This window comes from Harpia harpyja, chromosome 6 (assembly GCF_026419915.1).
Source record: "Harpia harpyja isolate bHarHar1 chromosome 6, bHarHar1 primary haplotype, whole genome shotgun sequence".
Lineage (NCBI taxonomy): Eukaryota > Metazoa > Chordata > Aves > Accipitriformes > Accipitridae > Harpia > Harpia harpyja.
Window position 1 is genome coordinate 69,132,429 of NC_068945.1, and position 19,424 is coordinate 69,151,852.

Sequence of the window (19,424 nt, forward strand, 5' to 3'; positions counted from 1 at the left end):
AGTGAGTGCTATTTCTGGATCCAGGCACTAGGGGTGGCTGCAGGGAGCGAGCCTGAGACACAGTGACAGGCCTTGTGCTGCGGCGTCTTCTCCCCGGGCAAAAGCAGCCCTGGGAGCAGCGGGAGCAGCAGGGGCCAGGAAGCCAAACCGAGGAAGTCTGAGCCTGTTTTCTAGCAGGAAATGCTCTGCAGCGCTCCCGTTTCAACCCTGGCAGGCAGAGATCCAAGGGATCTCGGAAAGGAGATGCTGCTCGTACAACTGAAGTGAATCAGACCAGAGCACAGGACTGGTTTCCAGAATTTGGCTTTACTTCGCAGTACAGAAATCATTTGGAGCCTTCAGGAGACAGGAGAAGCACAGGCTCTGTCATATCGATACCGCAGTGCCGTTTGGTCCATCCGAGAAGCCACCAGGGTACAGAAAATACTTCCACATCTTGCCTGCTCTGTAATTTGTTCTCTCAATTTTATTAAGATTAAAACACAAAGGAGCCTTAGGCACAGCTGTGTCCCAACCGATGTAAACAGTTTTAGAAGCTTAAGTGGAGGTTAAGTTCTGTGCCCAGAACTAAGCCAACATTTGCTGCTACAATAGATGTGGGCTTTGTCCATAATACAACTTGCCACAGAGTTAGATTGATGGGAGAGACTTTAGGGATGCTGTCCACAATAATGGAGTGCTCAGTTTCTATTTTCCTTGATAATCAGGTTTGAGTGACAACCGTCACATCTACTAGCTCACCAGAAGCACATAATTGTGAAGGATGTTTACAAATGATTAAAAATACAAGGTAAGACACAGCTGTCAATGAGTTATTTCAAATCTGCACCAACGTCTACGTCTGCAAAAAGAAAAAAAAATAAAGTTCAGTCTGCCTTTCGCTTACGAGGTTAGTCATTAAATCAGTCAGTAATTTGCCAGATTCTGGACAGCAGCCCTACTAGAATGAAATAATTAACACATGATATCCAAAAGGGGAACATTACCAGTGCAGTACTCTTCAATCTCTCAGAGATGGGATTACAAAAGCAGGCCTTACAATATTGAATTTCGTACAGTGTTCATTAAGTTCCTTATATATTCATATTAGCCGATTTAAATTTCTCCTAATTAGAGATTCTCATTACTGCTGCTCCTCCTCCCCATAGATATCATTTTTCTTGCGTTTCATCTCTTCGAAGTCAAACTCTGATCCCATCATCCTCTTATAAATATCTTTGATGTCATCGCACGTCGTCTCAAAGTGAGTGGTGGCGTCATAGGTGCGAGAAATGAAGATCTGGAAAGAGAAGCGGCCGTTTAGCATCGAGCCTCTCTCCTCGCCCCCTCAAACACAAGCTCGGCGCTTACTAACCTGGCTTTCGGTTCCCAAGTCGGTCGGTGCAAACAGGTCGCTGATGCTAACGAACCTGCAAGAAGAAAAAAGAGCTTCAGAATGGTTTTAGAGCATCGCCGAGCATCAGTATTGGTGCAAGAATGGCTGAATTAAGGGGCATCGCTCTGCCCAGTGCGTAAGCAGTCAAGGTGCAGAGGAAATTCAGAGTTTCAACACCTCTTCGCAGCCAAACGGCCTTCAGATCCCCGCTGCCTTCACGCCTCAGGCGCAAGCGCTCGCAGCAGAGAGGCGAGAGGGGGGCTCGTCAAGGGCTTACTTCTGCTCAATGGGCTCCAAGAGGTCCAAGGCCGGCTTGATTTCCTTCTCTGGGTCCGCGGTTTCCACAGTAGTGCTGGCAATAGCGATGTACTTCCCCTGCGCTGCCACGTTGTGCGCAGAGGAGATCATGCAGACGTAGATATCTGGGGAAGCACATCGCGGCAACGCGTCAGTACGTGCCAGGCAGGCCAACGGCCCGGGTCAGGCCTGCCTCGTTCCAAAAGCTTCCTCTAGCTTGCACGCTCACGCGCCTTTTCCTGCTCCCCAACACTTTGTACCTCCTCTTAAGACCACACCTGAATGAGTTCCATCCTTGCCCTGCGGTCCTACGTGCTCTCAGTCTCTGGCTGAGGGGCCTGGACACAAGCAACCCCATGAGATCTCCAAAATTCAGTTTCCTGTGGCTTTGACGGCTCCTGAAAGCCAGCGGGGTCCCCAGCAGCCTGCCCACCCCTCTGTTCCAAGGACGAGGAAGCATTTCCCTCCGCTGCACGCAGCCCTCGCCCCCCCTCCCAGAGCAGCCCTGTGCTCCTCACCCACTTCTCCCAGGTTGGGGCACTTCCTTCGGCGGGTTCCTCACACGGCTTTCCGACCACAGGCACCCTGGCTTCTGCCACCTCCCCTCTAAACTAAAGCACGGCCTCGCTGGGGCCTGAAGGATTTCTGGACGTGAAGTCTGCCACAGGAGCATTTCCCGTTTGATTCGCATCTCTCCAGGCCATCGGAGAACGAGTTTGGTGTGAGGCCACTTAACGACCACCCTGCCTCGAAACCCAAGAGCGACGAGACCCGCACGCGCCCCGGCAGTCCCCGCTCTCCACGCACCTGATTTTCGGTTGACCTGATTCTGTGGAATGATGATCTGGCACGAGTTGGCATCGTTTGTATTCTTGATCGGGTGGCTCAAGATGCAGATTACCCGAATCACTTGGCCGACCTTCGTTACGCGGTCCGAGACGTAGCTGGGGTCGCAGATGAGCTGTTTGCAGCGAGCAACCTGCAGAGACAGACGGACCTTGAGCGACCACCGCGCGGAGGTGCGTACACAGACAGACAGAGGCGAGGAACCGGCTGATTTTGAGGAAAACCAAGAGTGGTTTGAGGTGGCTGTTCCTGCATCAGGTTCTTATTTCACTGCCAGCAGCAGGCTTCAACTTGGGCAATCCAAATCTCAGTGCATTACTCTTAAAAGGCTACGTATAGCTGCGTGATCAATCACATCTTCCCCTTGTCATTCAGTGCGCAGTTACGCTCTAACCCCTACAGAGTCCAGTCCTTCCAGCCTAGGACTATAACTTGCCGCGGCTAAGGCTGAACCAAACAGATAAGAATGGACTAGTTTGCATTACAACTCATTTTTACAGTAATAGTTTAATATTTGACCAATTTGAAGCCTCCAGGCCCCCTGCACTTGGGCACGTCAGTCTATAGCATGGATTATCACCTCCACTGCTAGCCAGGACACGTCACCCCTCCCCAGAAGGGACACGTTACCCTACCAGCAAGCGCTAAACTGTCCTGCGAAGCTCCCGCTCCAGTTGGGAGCACATTTATAGCTTCTAAGCAGCTCGCAGCACTCTCGCTAGCTTTATATTGCCAGGTTGAGAAGAAGCTGCAGAAAGGCTGCGTGCCAGCTGTCTCAGCGGCTAATACTTAATGTCAAGGGCAGAGCTGGTTTCATACCCAGGTTAGACACAAGCAGGCAGCTCCTTTCCAGTTTAGCCAGCCTGACTTATTCAGAAGACAACCTTGCCAGCCCACAGAGACTTCATTCCAACTCCTGGAGTAGGACTACTGTACTGCACTCCTCACCATGAAAAGCTCAACACGTCTTAAGGAAGTTGGCACAGGGAAAAAACGGCACTGGCCAAGCAGTTTTGGTCCTAGGGCTCTGATGAGGGTTTTCGCACTGCATTTGTTCAGATCGATGACCAACAGCCTCAATTTTGAGAGGCAAGATGAGGGGTGGGGAGTAAGGAAAGAACTGGAAGGTACCGTACCTCCCCTTCAGACTTCACACCAACCACTTTGCCATTTTCTATCACAATCTCTTCAATGGGCTTGTTCAGCATGTAGGTACCTCCATATATAGCACTTAGCCTGTAAGAGTAAAGCCACTTCAGCATGTTCCACAGGTGCGCGTTTGGTTTTTAACAGCCCTTCCAGCCCCTTGTTTCTGTTCCACTTGGACAAACCGCACACTAGACAAACTGCTTCAAAATACGCTGCTTAAACATCTATGCAGCAGATGCTGTCTGCTGTTCTTTCGGCAAGGCATCCGCTGGTATTTCGAGCAAGTTATAGGCAAAATTACATCCAGCTAGAAAGAATCTGCTTGGTGCAACCCAGACAGTCCTACAGTGCAAGAGCTGCAGGCTACACCACGTAGGCAAATCCAACTTCTTGGATAGATAAGACGCTGCAAACAGCATCTCTGAGCAAACCCAGAACTATCACCACTAACGGCAATCGCAGTAAACAAGCCCAGAAAGAAGCGACCTCACATGGAGGAATTGCTTCTTGATTAAGACAGCGAGAGAACCATTAATGACCGCAGTATTTTTAAGCAGCGTCACGTTCTGGAAGCCTGACCACTGACTCCACGCATCTGATCCCCCACCAGGTGCCAGAGTAGGATTGAGAAAACACTGGAGTCCAAAACCAAGTTCTCACCTTGCAAATCCCTGGGGCAGCTCTCCAAGGCCATAGAGGGGATAAAGGTACGGGCTTTTACCATATCTGGCCAGCGATTCGCTGTAGAGCTTAATCCTGTTGATTGTTTCTTGGCATGGTTGATCTAGATAGCTGGAGAGGGCAGTTACATGATTTGCAATGTTTCACAAACCAAGACTTACAGCAGAATACGCTCAGAGAGCAAAACATTTACTTCCTGTGAAGTTTCCTTCCCCACGCTCCAGCAGCTCCTGGCAAGTATTTCCCTGGAAGTTCCCTTTTAGAAGCACTTAGTGTCACAAGGGGTTTCATTCAGGAAGGAGATGTTTCATTAACCCCAGGAACCCACAAAGTTTAAATATCCCATCAGCAGAGGACCCAGTATTTTAAGATTCATGCAGCACCCAGGGACAGAGACACTTTGCAATACATCCTACCCTCAAATCACAAAGCCTGTGCTGTAAGCACCCAGCACCCCAGCTGATTTGGGGGAGCAACTGAACCCACACTTACTCGTCAGTCCTGTAGAGCGCGAGGGCATGGCCAGTGAAGTCTATAACATCTTGCCCCAGGTCAAACTTCTTATACACGTCACGCATGGTGGTCTTCTTGGGATCAACACCTTCGAAAGTTCGCGGGTCGTTCTCATCAAAGTTGGCAACGTACACTAGGAATTTCCTGAACCGGCGTTTCTCGAACAAGCCCATTAAGCCTAAAAACAAGGTGTTTTGTCAGAACTCACATCGTTACTAAATGGCTTTTCCATTGCCACAGAGTATCAAGAAGCAGGTAAGAACTGCTGAGTGTTTCAAACATCACTCCATAACCTGGAGTTTGCCCTTGAGGGCTAACCAAGGCTCTCTGTTCAAGCAGGAGACAAACATCTGCCAAACCGGTCCGCACTGACAGCTCTCCTGGTGTACCGGACCTCAAGAGGTGGTACGGCCAACTTTTTTCAAGGCATGGCTGGAGGCCGAGATTCTACACACTACTCCCAGCTGGGGGAAAGCTTGGAGAGCAGTTTCCACTTGGCCCGGTGTAAAGCCCAACCTGAGCTTCCCTAAGCAGGGACCTGTGCGTGGCATCTACCAGACTTAACATCATCAAAGTGTGGTGATGAAAGCTCCAACAAAGCAAGCACCAGGCCCTCCTGCAGCATCGCCAAGGAACAAGCAAGCGCTGCGAGCATCAAAACTTCAAACGCGAGATTGGACAAGGCACCATTTATGCGTTTTAATTTTCTACAAATTGGAGAAGCAAGACTGGACTTGCTGAAACATGAAGGCAGAGACGGCACCAAAGGCACCTCCTACTTCTGCCAGTATGAGTCTCTTAAGCACGAGACCACTTATGAGACAGCACATGGCCAAATTGAAGGAACGACCAATTACTTCACAGCAAACAGGAGTATCTGCCATGAGGAAGGCTCCAACGTACAGACAAGCTACATACTTATTTGCAGGAGTCACTTTATCAGGAGACTCTTCAGAGATGCTACTAAATACATCCCACATCTGAAACTAATGGACTGCCCTCTGCTAGCTCCTAATGTATTTCACTACACAATTATGAATGGTCAGTAGTTTTATCTGAAGAGTGAAATTTAAGTAGACAACAATTAAGATTTGAGCTAGGTGCCACATGTCGGAATTAGTCATTCCAATTTGCCTGCTGACAAACGCAGCAACATTTTTCACACACACGATTCCATCCAATAAGGACCCGAAATTAAAATATTTATGGCAGAGCTGGGACCTTAAGCCCCAAATGTAACCTCTTGAGGAAGTAAAATACTGCCAAATTCTCACCAGATGAGCCATAGAACAGGCAGCTTGACCGGATCCATTTGAAAGCTCCAAGAAAACAGTAACTCAAGGCTCAGGAAGCCCAAGACTCACACTGCAAGTGGTGTTTGAAGTCAAATGAGATGCAGAAAAATCCTATGCTAAGCACAGCTTGTTACCAAGGTGGAGTCTACACACAGCACGACGTGAGAAGCGTCAAGACTTCTTTCCTACATGAGCACAGAATATCCTGGAATGTGGGTGGCAGAGACCTGTCTTGCCTTTGTTTAGAGATGGTAGCCTCAGGAGGAAACAAAGCAAGGTGTAACTACTCACTGGATGCCAAGGCTTCCGCCTCAGTGGAAGGAACTTTGTAGATCTTTCCTCCCTTGTAGACGAAGCTCCCCTCAATCACCTTGAAGTCTAAGTAGCGAGTGACTTCTGTGTAGAGCAGCATCTTTACCAACTGACCTGGAAAGGAGGTTTGGCACAAGTCAACCAGCTGGTCTGTAGCCAGAAGCCAAGAGGACAGTGCTTCTCACAAGACAGACAGTTCTTGCAACACAACAAACCCTTCAACAGCAGCACCACGTTCAACCCACACAGCCCTTACACCTTTGTGGAACATACGGGGTGTGGCAGATACTCACTAGTGCATTATGAGGCAGTTTCAAGGCTCGCTCACAGGCAATTAACAGCTTCCTTTTCAGTCCTGTGGTTTCCATCAGTCCTCTGAGTAAAAGCCATCCTGCAGCATGTTAATCCGCTGCAGAACACTGCTGCTCTTTGCTCCCTGTAGTTCATTCACACTCAACATGACAAACAAGGTCATGTCTTTGGACGCAGCAGCTCCTCATCCTCGCTATTCAGATCTAGCACAGCCTGCATATTAGTTGTCCAGCCAACTTACCACAAATTAGCCCCTGGCCTGCGAGCAGCTAGTGTCACCATATGCCCACTTACCTGTCCCCACCCACTGTCACATCCCCAGAGGGATGCTGTCCCTTAGAAATGCACCACAATGCCTGTGCAAACTGAAAGCAAGCTGAGACTAGATTAACCAAACCTTGACTGGAATCTATCAAGCCTTCCACTGCGCTAGCCTTGAGCAAGACTGGCCCTACACAATACATCTAACCCCTTGTGCTTCAGGGACAAGAGATTCCAGTAGCAAGCAGTTGGTATTTGGCAAAGGGAGTTGCCCCTGAACTTGGTTGCATCGATAACCACTTCACCGATACTGGATTTGGTCTAGAAGACCTGTCCCAGTACTGGAACACATAGATTAAAGAACGAGGATTTGTAGCATCAGTAAGGGACAACAGAGTCTGCAAGCCATAAAATAGGAACAAAAGGAATTGACAGTCACCATGGAATCAACCGTTTCTTCCTAAGCCATGGAAGAATAACGATGCACGAATTCATGGCATTAACTTTGGCTAGAAATGCAAACACGTTAATAGAGGATGTTGGAAAACGGATGTTCAAACCTTCCAGACGTGCCATTGCTGCGCACTCCAAGCTGGAGCCATCTCCTGCGTTTGAAATGCCCACAGCCAAAACGAGTCACGGAGCAGAAGCCGTGGTGCTTCTGGCATAAAGGCATGCAGATCAGCTCGAGTGAGCTTTCCACAGCTCTTTGATTAATGCTTCAACAAGTTCATGGAGAGATGGCTGAAGGGCTGTTTATTCGATTACAGCACTGAACACTAGCCCAGGCTAAGCTTACGAGGCAGATTTGGGAGCTCTGTATCGCTTACCGTTAGCCATAAGGAATTTTGGAATTAGGTCCACATTCCAGTCTCTTCCTCGCCCCATAGATTCTGGTGGAGTTCCTGGTAGATTAAACCTTTTGTAGAGCTTCGGAGAGAATACAAAACTTATTATAGCAGAGGAAATATCTATGGGTATAATTTCTCCCACACATGTACACACTTTCCACCCCCACATCTCCCCAGCTGAACATAAGCTCTTCACAGCAAGCTTTTGGCCAGCTTTTTAGCTCCGGTTTGATTTTTGATGCAATACACAATGCACATCCAGTAAATTCTTACAGTAAGAATCAGGCAGCGTTATTCTGCTCATCCAGTCTTTCTTCCTCCAAGGCTTAAAGCTTGGGAATTTATGACCTGCTGAACCGAAATACTGCTTAACATAGCTAAAGGTAATCTGATCAAAGTGCCTACTTCAGGAGAGGGCCATATACTTAAATCATATTCCCCAATATAAATCTTTAACCCAGTTAAGCAGCAAGGAGAGCAATGATTTCCTGACATCTGATTCATCAGCCACCCTAACAGCTTTAGGGGTACACAATCACAGGGTGCAAGCAGTAACCAAATGAGATGGCGCCTATCTAGCTGGAAGTGACCAAGTGACCTATCTAGCTCACAGACCAAGGACCAAGCGTAACATCAGGGCACAAAAAGCACACAGCATTTCTTAGGCCAACGTCTGCCAGCAAGCGTGGCAGTAGCAATTTAGCCAAAGAGTTTTAACATCAAGCTGTCAGGCATTATACCTCCGAATGATCGCTCAAGTGCTGCACGCTTGAATCTCAACTGGGAACTACAGAAAACAAGTGCTATCTACCAAGTATAAACATACACGCTGGTTTCTCCCCCACTATTATCTGGTGTGGAAGTGCCATAAAACATTCTTACTCAAAGGAAACCCTTAGGAGTAATTACTTCGAATCCACCCCTAGGATAGCTTGAAATAAAGCCCCCTTTATGAGCCTGGGGAGGACACAATAGGCGGGTGTCAGCCTCCATACTTACATCCTCCAGGGGTGTAATAGAAGCGCTTTCCCCTCCATAGTAAGAGTTACGATCCATGTGAAGGACCTTCTTTCCATTCACTGACATGATCCCAGAGAGGATGCATTCCTACGGACAGAGGAAACGAAAGGATGCAAGGGACATGTTAGTTGCATTTGAGCCATTTTTCCTAACGATGCTCTCTCAGAGAGCATGTTCAGACAGCCTGCTGCATGCCTAGATTGGAACGTACCTGCACAGTCCTTTGAAAACAAACACACCAGTTGCCTCACTCCACAATTAAGACATGCATGCTGAAAGACTTCTATCTGAGACAGATTAACCCCTTGCTAGGTTTGCTGTCTGCTCTAGGCAGGCCAACCAAGAGGTTTTAACTACACAACCACCACCTAATCAGACCTCCCCCGAGGAAGCTTCTGGGAAGTTCATACATTTGGGCCAGATTAGGAAAATCTATACTCCTAAACCACCAGCTATCAATTTAAGGATGTCCATAGAGAGGCAGCACCCTCATTTATGGGCGACAGCAGGAAATCTTACCTGGACTTCAGTTAGTCTCTGCAAAACCTCAATCGCTGATATTTGCCACACTGGGACATGCAAGAGAGTCAACAGCTACTCTTAGAAGGTAGAGGTAGCATAAAGACTAGATTAAGCCATTTGGGAGCTTTATCAACTCAGTAGACACTTCAGTATCCTTGCTATGTACCCAGTGAGATTAAAAACACTGAGATTACTTTGAGCAGCAGATCAGCTGCTATGCCTGAACACAAGAGGCTGAGACTAACCGCAGAGGAACACAAGTTGTAGTTTGCAGAGCCAGCTAAGGACTTGCACAGCTAAATCCCCGTTAAAACACAACTTTGCAACTAACCCGGTCACCAGCTCTGGCATTCACAAGCCAAAGAGTCTAACAAAAACTTGAATACTTGCATGTTTAGGACTGCTTATCGTGGAGGTTTTACTGATCTTTCTTGCTCTGCATCAACTCTCTCCAAAGGCAGAATTGCATCTGCAATTGAGTTCACGTTCACCATCAGCATTATCTAATTTGTAGGTCCCGGCCACATGTCACATTATCTTTCATTCAGCCTGTAAAACCCCACATCCAGCTGCTGCGAGATGCCACCGCTGCACATCTGCTTGCCCAGGAGCGGAGGAGCCGTTCCTTCAAGAAAACCGGCAGCTCAGCCCTCCTGGCAGATATCTGTGTCTCCGTGAGATCCTCCATGTTTATTCCACATGCATCTTGCCCCACGGAGTGCTCAGGACTCTCCTCCTGTGTCATGTCGCCCCTGCTGCAGCGCGTAAGAGGCTTATTTCAAACTAAGTTATGGCAACGCTGGCCAATACAGGTATCGGTTAGCGCACTCAGCCAAACCACAGTTATAACGCAAAAAGTCTCCCACTGTATATTGTTTGCATGACTTGCAAATCCTAACTCTGGTAAATCCTCGGTGTAAAGGAAGCTTTTAAAATCATCTTCAACTTCACCAGCCAAAGACCAAGCCACGGTAAAGGCAGCTTGCACGAGGGGTTATTTTGTTCTGAAGTGTCTCAACATCTGTAGGTGCCAGGGATTGCTGGCGTGAGGACTTGCTGTTCTTGTGCTTCCAGGTGGCAATGGGCAGATCTTCTCTGCTGGGAGAGCAAGGCAATGCTAGCCAGCCTGTTACCCACCAGGATGCCATGGTAATTCAGCCTGGGGGCCAAAGAGCAAAGCTAGAGCTGCCTGCCTGGTGCACGGCAAGAATGGGATGCTCCAAGTTTAATCCCTGAAGTCGTGGGTGATTTAAAACACAGTGCCCACGAGGCTTCACAGTCGCCACACGGATCCTGAACAGAGTTAGCTGCAGTACTTCCCACGAAACCTCTCCATGATCCACCAGCTGCTCCTTCCTATGCCTTACCATCCTCCACAGGCTCCACATCCCTCATGTCCTACAAGGCCCCTCCACTTTTTCCAGACAGGCTGAAGCAAGCAGAGACCCTTACAGCAGACACAGCTGCACCAAACCCTGTGTTAAGACACTACTTGAGAGCACCATGAGCCTTACAAGGCTGAGAAACCACACAAGGGAAAGTATAGGTAGCTTTTATGGTGTCAGTTAAAACATGAATGATTTACCACAGGCAACGTGGGACTATCACACCAAGTGCATCACCACTAGCCAGCATGATTTTCTCAGTTAAACCAGATTTCACACAGCTCTACGCAAGGGCTCTGGTTTGACTCTTTGCTCTAACCTGCAGTTTTATTCCCCCTGGAACATCTTCCAAAACCCTGGCTCAGCGGCTCTGCCAGATGGTGGTAAAGGACTGACAACGTCCATGCTGGAGCTGAGCCACGAGGAAGCCAACCAGGATTTCAAAACAAAATAAATATCAATTGGAGGGATGAAGTTACAGCAAAAGCTGCAGAAGCTACATTCTTCAGTCCAGATGTCAGCTGATTTCCTTCCTCCATTTAAGGAAACTTCAAAGCATTTCTTGCTCTCTCTTCTCAGAATAGCGCACCCATCACTTCTCAACAGGTTGCCTGCCCAAATTGCCAGCATCCCCCTCGAGCGAATTTGGGTATCAGCAGAAGATGTAAGAGGTCTTAAGTACCTTTTCAATCTTATTTCATACCCATTAAGCACCAATATGGGGATCGAGGTGGAGGTATTACGATACTACTTTATCCAAGGCTCATTTAACATATTCATTATATCACCCAGGCTCCTGCAGAGCCCTGAAGCGTTGAAAGCCCGTGCAGGCCTTTCACCATTGCTTCCTTTCACAGCCGATGAGGCAACGGCACAGTCATAAAACACACGAGATGCACAATAGATTTATCCTCCCAGCTCAGCAATTCCTTTCGACGGCTGCGCTGGCTGACCGCTGCCTATACCCATCCACTGGTGCGCTAGTCTGCGTCTAGGAACCGCTTGATATGTCATTATGTCGTTTGGGTCAGGGAGCGAGGAAAACAAACAGCCTGTACCGATAAGGGAAGGGCTGGAAACAGTTTAGACTGCAAATAAAAAAGAGGAAGCGTCAGAGTTCAAATCTGCGGCTTTCTGACCATATTATAGACATCAACACTGTGCAATCGGGGTAAAACTGAGCAGCTGCTGACAGCAGAAAGGGCACCAAGACGCAGCAGGGAAAGCTCCAGGTTGCCAGCCGGGCCGAACACAATCTTCGTGCAAATTACAGTCATGCTGTGCTACTATAATCCACAGCTTCAGGTTACGATGGGCTCCCAGCTCCCGAGAGCTCGCATTGTGTTGCCGAATGAATGACAGAGCAAGTCTTACAGCCATCGATGTTGTCTGCAGCACAGCTCGGCCGCTTCAAATGGCCGGAAAGCACAGAACCAGAGAGCAACGCACTTCAGAAACGTAGAGACAGCACATTCGATACAAATCCATGAAAAAAAAAAAAACAGGACTAAGGGGTAACGCAGAGGTATTGGTGTTTCCATGCTTGCTTAAGACCATCAGCTCTTCCCTCGCTTGCATGAACAGACGTGCTGCACACAAAAGCCTTCAGGAATCAAGGGAAGCAAGTAGGTTTACTTGGATACATCCAAGTAGGGCGGCAGTTCAGAAAGGCTCAGACTGACCGATGGAAACTCGGTCCATCTAACAGCACTGAGGGGAGGATTCTGCACAAAACGTTTTGCAAAATCCCTTCATTTTCGAGAGTGGGTTCTGGCACAGCAAGAGCTCTGTCTTAGAAAGATAGGGCCGGGCCATGGTGAGCAAGAAGTTACACACAGCTCGTTAGTATTGCCCATTCCACCTCTAGCATATATGTCGGCTACGTCTACCACGCTGGAGTCCCAACAAGCAAGACTCAAAGCTCTGCTTAGCCATACAAACTGCAAAAGCAATTACTCACTGCACTTGAGCAATCCCCTCCGCTACCAGGGGATGATGCAAGGGACAGTGACATTCCACTTGGTCCTCGCAGTCACTTTCACGTTCTTTATTTAGGCTCCGTAAGCAATGAGGCCTGTGCCTATATGATTAAATACATCTTGAACCAAAGAGTTTGGCTACTCTGCTTCTACAGAAAGTGAACGTGTATCTCTGTGATGGATTTATATAGCTTTAATGCAGTGAGGCAGCTGGCAGGTAAGAAGCTTAGTTCAGCGCACTGGTGCCTGCAACGAGTGAAAACCCAGCAGGACCATGGTGTTCATCTACTGGGGCTAAACAAGATAGTTTAATTATGCCCAACATTCATGTCAAATAACCCACATCATCTGGAGCACAGAAAGCAGATAACGAGCGCCTGTCAGTGGGCACAGCATTCCACTCCCAAATGTCCCGGTGAGCGAGTGCCGAGCCATTTCCAGGCCAGAGAGGTGTAAATTAAGGTGAACTGAAAAGACAAGTCTGAAAATAAAAACACTAGGTGTTCTCCAGCCTGCTGATTACCGCACCAGATTAAAAACAAGTTTGTGCAGTAGGTCTGGAGAAAGATGCTGCCTAATCTGCAATGCACAACGCACCTAGCAAGCCTAAGCCAAGGTTCTTAAAGCTATTAAGACTTGAGCAACTTGGAGAAGTCATTCCCACCAGCAGCTCCAGGATACAGGAGCTGGAAGACCTACCGGCTCTCGTCCTAGGGCAGCCAGACCCACCACCACCAGCGCTTTGCAGATTACCTGCCCTGTAGTTAGCACACATGGCCTAACACTTCACCACCGCTCAACGCATGGAGAGATCGGGAGGAACACGCTGCTCTAGTCTGAGCACTGTGAAGTTAATTATACCTCATGTAAGTTTGAGGCTGTCATATCTGGATTAAAAATGCGCTGGGATTATTTTTCCCCATACTGCTAAGACGTATCTTTACAAGCTTGGCACTGCAATGGGATCTCCAATTAGCACACATAAGGAAAAGCTGAAATATTTTGAGTGCCAGTAATCCCAGTCCTAAAGCTGCCTGAGCTCTTCATTACTGGTTGAAAAAGAGATTAACACCTGAAATATTGATGTTGCGCTTTCAGATCCATCAAAAGTGGAATTTATGCATGCACTCTTGTGCATTTACATAGCGGTGGCCCTGCAGACCCAACCAGAACGGCCACTGCAACGGATGTATTTGAGGCTCTTTTACCAAGATTCCGACCATTTATTTTTCCTCTTTAAACCAACAAGTGAACTTTCACTTTGGAAAGAGAAAGAAAAAACCCTCCAGATCAACAGCCGCTCACTGCCTCTCCCAGATGGTCTGGATTACAGCTATTTTATGGGCTTTGTACAAGTTCTAGTGATGGATGCTGGGACGAGTCAACCAGTAACTCTCATGGGACAAGACATAAGATGGGCACAGCCCAACAGGCAGCCTGGCAAAGAGGCAGAGCACTCGAGTATCTAGCAAACAGGACACCCATTTAATCTCATTTTGTCCAGGCATCATCAAGATGGGTACTTGAGACGCAAGTCAGGCTTTTCAGAGAGGAGACACAAACTCCCTGAGCTACAACAGTAGCCTGATGGGACTCCAATAGTATAGTCCACTTCTGCAAGGACCAGCTTTAAGGACAGGGTGGTTGAAAACATCAGCAGAAGTTTCATGACAGTTCAAGGCTCCTGGGAAAAGGAAAGAAACAACTGAATGTGTTTACGCAGCGTGTTTTCCAGTTCCTTTTCCTCAGGAAGCAACCTTCAAGCTTCCAGTTTGATGCCTCATCTGACTGCAGAGAGTTCTGTAGCCCAGCCTGAACCAGGCTCCACTCCGACACTATTCGCCAGCCACGATGGTTGAGCCAACACTGTGCATTTTAGGATCGGAACATCCTGGCTGCACCAGGACCTCTGGTTTCCATTCACTTGCTTTTCCACACAAGCTGCTCAAGTTGAGATGGAGTCCATCCTGTTCTAATTGGTATTTCAGAGGTAAAGCCTGCACATCAGAAGGAAAATAAGTGCTCCTGCACGCTCTCAGGCTCTGGAGTTTGGTCAGCACACCTTAAAATACGGCCATAATTTATTCCTTTTAACTCAACTGCTGATCATTAGCATTAGCTTGTCTTAAAAGTGATGTCACAAGAGGCCTTTTGTCAAATTTACACTGGCATTTGTCAGTTTGAGATTAAGCATGGTGCTTACCAACTTGATACCACAGCTCACTCTAAAGCATAAATTAACATTTTAATGGAGCTCAGATCTATTGGAGGCCCCTTCACTAGAAGCTCATTATATTTCACCTCCCCAAAAGTCTGTTTCCCTGCTTTGGTGAGCCAGAGACAGGTTTTAAGACAGACTGCAGCTTTCCCTATCAAAGGGAAGAAGCTTTTGCCTTGTAAGTCACTCCTGCTACCTCAAAGGAAGAGCTTTTAGAGAAAAGAATGAAAGCAACCAGGAAAGTTGGGTTTACCCTAGGGCAGCAGCTGGGAAGACGCTCCCACACTTTGCACATTTTCTTTGTGCCACATCCTGGTTTTGTTACCATTATTCCCTTACTCGAAACAGGGGGATGATAAACCAGATCTGCCTTAAGCAGCCATGCCCCAGTCCTGTGTCAGCAGACATGATGCCTTCACCACTGTGGCAGCCCCGTCAATCACAGCACCAAAGCCACAGTAGGAAGCGCACATATTTCTATTTACAATTACCATCAACAGGGGAAGTGGGGGAAATCCCTCACGGCCAACCCCAAAGATATCTCTTTGTCTAGCCACCTCTCCCCGTTAACAGGAGGAAACAAAAGCAGGAAAGGCTATTTAACTGCGAGGAAAACCTCCTCTCCACCATATTGGATTTTCTTCTCCCCTTCTTCAAACAATGCCTCTTATTTGTAACCTGCAATCCACCCTTCAGCCCCTACTAAACCCACAGCGGACAAACTAGCAGTGTCCCCAGCCATCTCCCCGGTTGGAAGGAAGGCAGGAACCAGAAGAAATCCCCACCAGCAAACCTGACGGGCAGCAGCACTGCCATTTCTTTTTTTTTTTTTTTTTTTTCCTCTGCTCGGCAGCCTGCAGCGCGGGCTGCATCCTCCACAATAGGACAAAGCCCCACCATGGCTCATCCCCCTCCCTCCGCCGCACCCCCAAGTGCCATCAGCTGTCAGCTTTCTTCAGGGATGACCGAGATGAAGCGACAACGCAGGAAAGGATTTTTTTTTTTTGGGGGGGGGGGGGGGAAATCAGACAAATTTGACAGGCGTGCAGGGCTCGCCTGCCTCCCCATCCCCCTCCTGCTGCAGTCAGGGCTGGATGGAGAGCCGAAGGCTGCAAAGGCGGAGCGGGGATGGGGCGGAGGGGGGGGGATGGATATAACCAGGTCTGCCTCCACCCTAAGCCAGGCTCGGCTCTGGGGAGGGCACGGCTCCGTGGACCTGCAGCCACCTCCGGTTTTGGGGATGAAGGGAAAAATAAAATAATAATAATTTAAAAAAAAAAAATTAAAAAAAAAAAATAAAAAGCAAGCAATAAATCCCCGTTGGCGTTTTATTGTCCGTCGTCCCCCGCCCTCCCTCCGCTAAACAACTGCATTTCCTGGGGCCTCCCACAGGCAACAACGCCGCGGACCGGGGGCCTCCCGGGAGCTGGGGGGGACCCAGGCGGACGGGGAGGGGGGGGATGGCGGGGGGGTGACATCCAAACACGGGGGTCTATTATAATCATAAAAAGAAAAAAAAAAAACAAAAAAAACCCAGAACCCAGCGCGGGGGTCTGGTTAGGGAGGGGGGAAAAGGACGCAGGTGGCCGAGCGGGGGATTGGGGGGGGGGGGGTAGTGATGGGGGGTGCTATGATAATTAGATGAGAGATGGGGGGAAAGGAGCCAGGTGTCCCGTGGAGGGGGGGGGGTTGGCGGGACACCAGAACCCAGGCACCCCCGGGTAATATTTGGAGAGGGGAAAGCAGGAACCCAGGCACCCCAGCCGGGGTTGGGGGGGGGGGCTGCGATGATGAGGTGACGGGAAGAAAAGGACCATAAGGTCCGAGGGGGGGGGGGGTGCTAATCAGGTAAAAAATTGGGGAACAGACCCCAGCATCCAGGGGAGGGACCCGTGTACGCGAAGCGATGGGGGGAGGGGGGGGCGCTGACACCCCCCCCGGGCGGCCCTACCCGGGGCTGTGTGAGTGTGAGGGGGGGAAGGTGATAGATGGGCAAAAGGACACCGGCGCCCGAGGGGGAGCGGGGATCAGCACCCGTGTGAGGGACGGGGAGGGGGACCAGAGGCAGGCAGGACCTAAGCACCGGGATGAGGGGGCCGGGGAGGTGGGGGGGGGGTGTCAGGGCAGGGCGGCGGCCGACCCGCGGCAGGCCCGAGGCCCAGGCGGCGGCTCCTCCTCACCGTGAGGCCGGTGCCCAGCACGATCACGTCGTATTCCTCATTCATGGCGGCGGAGGGGAAGGGAAGAACGGGGTGCGGGGGGGGAAAAGCGTCTCTCGGGTCTCTCTCTCTCTCTTTCTCCGCCGGCCGGGGCTGAGGCGAGCCGGGCGCTGCGGGAAGCGGGAGAAAATGGAGCCGCCGCCGCCGCCGTGAAGAGACCGCGCCGGGAGGGGGCGGAGCTGCACCACCCCCCCCTCCACCTCCCCGCGCCTGCCAATCAACACCCGGCGCCGCCCGCCATTGGCTCGCCTCGCCGTCGCTAAAGGGGGCGGGCCCTGCGCCGCCGCGCCGACGGCGCTGCCACCGTGGTGGGGCGGCGGCGGCGCGCATGCGCGGTCCCCCGCTCCCCTCCTTCCCCCCCCCCCCCCTCCCCTCCGGGTTTGTGCAGCGCCGAGCACGGCCGGGGCCGTCCTCGATGGGCAGGGCACGCGCGGGCACGTGCCGCGTGTGCGGGGGGCGTGGCGGCGGCCGCGTGCAGGCGTGCAAGGGCTGGGCGCGCGGGCGCGCCACGGCTGCGCGGCTGCGCGCGTGCAACCGGCGCGCGCACACGCGTCCCGGTTGCACGGGCACACGCGCGACCGTGCAACGGGCACGTAGCTCACGCGCGACGCCTACGTCCACGCCCGCGCAACGGGCGCCTGCGGGCGTGCAAAAGGGCGCGTAGGTGCGCAGCGGGGCACTTGCGTGCCCGTGCAACGGGCACGCCCGCGTGCGACGTGCGTGCAAAGCGAGCGTGCACGCGCGTGCGAGGGGCACCCACGCGGCCCGGGGTGGCTTCGACACCCGTCGGCACCCCCGAGGGTGCAGGGCAGAGCACCCACGGGTGCCCCGCCTGGTACCCACGCAGGACGACCCGGGTGTCCCCCTCCGCGGGGCCAGTGGTTTTCCATCACATCCCGGGGACCGCAGGGAAGAGCTTTTAACGACAGCGCTTTGTTAATTATCGCAACAAACGATAATAATTACGGGACCTCTCACATTTCCCCCTTTTCACCCCAAAACACGTGGAGAAGAGTTTTTGCTCTCATTCAGGATCACGCTTGGTGCGGCAAATCCCCCCCATCCACAGCAAAACCGCAGCACGGCACCGACGCAAAGGAGGCAGCGCCTTTTCGAGAAGATTTGAGCTTTTTTTTTTTCCTTTTTGCTTTTTTCTTCTTTTGCATATAAGAGGTTTTTTTAATCCTTGCCGCTACCCAGTCTCCACCGCCCACCGCTTCCTTGAAGTGAGGCAGGAATTTCCCGGCCGCGTGCTGGTTTTAACGCCCCGTGGATCAGCATCCTGGGGAAGGGGAGCGAGCCGGGGAAGCAACACGTACGCAGCAGCCGTGGCAAAGCTGCTTACGCGCCTCGGGGCCGCCGGCGCGGATTAGACACCCGCAGGGCTTAAGACATCTTAATTTGATCGTACGTCTGCGTTCCCGGTATCTACCGGGGACGTGCAACGCCAAGGGCAGCGTGCCGGGGCCGATGAAGAACCGGGCAAAGCTCCATCACGCGGCTGAAACCCCACCGCGGTGGATCAGATGGGGAGCAGAGCGGCTCCTTTTAAATGGCTTTAGTATTTGGAGGAGCAAAGCCTGGAGAGGTGAACGTGGCTGCATGGCCCCAGGGGGATCGGATCTGCCAGTCCCGATGTGCCACGGGTGAACGCTGCTCATCAACGGACCGTATGTTTCCTGCTCCGTACGGGCACGGCTGGGCTCTGCATCTTGCACCAAGCTCGTTCAACACCCAGGTAAGCAAAAAAAAAAAAAAAAAAAAAAATCTTCATTTACAGGGTGTTGGTGAAGGTTCGGCAGTGCAGAGCAGTCGGCGGGAGAGCACACGAGGAGTGAGCAACGCCAGCAGCAAGACAGGCAGCGAGGCGGTGAAGTCATCTGTCCAGGAACCGGGACAAATCTTCTGCACTGAGCGACGCACAAGAAATAACCGCGACTCGGTTTCTGGTGCGCAAGCAGCAGGCACAGATTTTCTACCTCCTCTCCAACATCCGTGAGCATCAGACAACCATCGATCTGCACGAGCCACCACCACGAACCTCCGTCGGACAAGTCAGCGACACACAAGCAGCTTGGGATGGGACAGACTGCCTCGCTGGCAGCTGTAGGTTGGCTTGGAGGACTGGAGCGACGTCCATATGGATGTACCCACAGTAGAAACGTTGAGACCGGCCTGGACAGAGGTTG

At 50.8% G+C, this 19,424-nt stretch overlaps 1 protein-coding gene across 1 annotated transcript; it reads right to left on the minus strand.

The window, feature by feature from the left end:
* Positions 1-287: 287 nt before the first annotated feature.
* Positions 288-17,424, minus strand: GDI2 (GDP dissociation inhibitor 2). The gene is made up of 11 exons (XM_052789880.1): positions 17,197-17,424; positions 8,892-8,999; positions 7,872-7,971; positions 6,448-6,582; positions 4,841-5,039; positions 4,328-4,459; positions 3,655-3,754; positions 2,480-2,651; positions 1,653-1,797; positions 1,355-1,409; positions 288-1,279 (listed from the first exon to the last, which is right to left on the minus strand). The coding sequence occupies exons 1-11, from the start codon at positions 17,239-17,241 to the stop codon at positions 1,124-1,126; spliced, it is 1,347 nt and encodes a 448-aa protein (XP_052645840.1). The 5' UTR covers positions 17,242-17,424; the 3' UTR covers positions 288-1,123.
* Between the last annotated feature and the right edge of the window lie 2,000 nt (positions 17,425-19,424).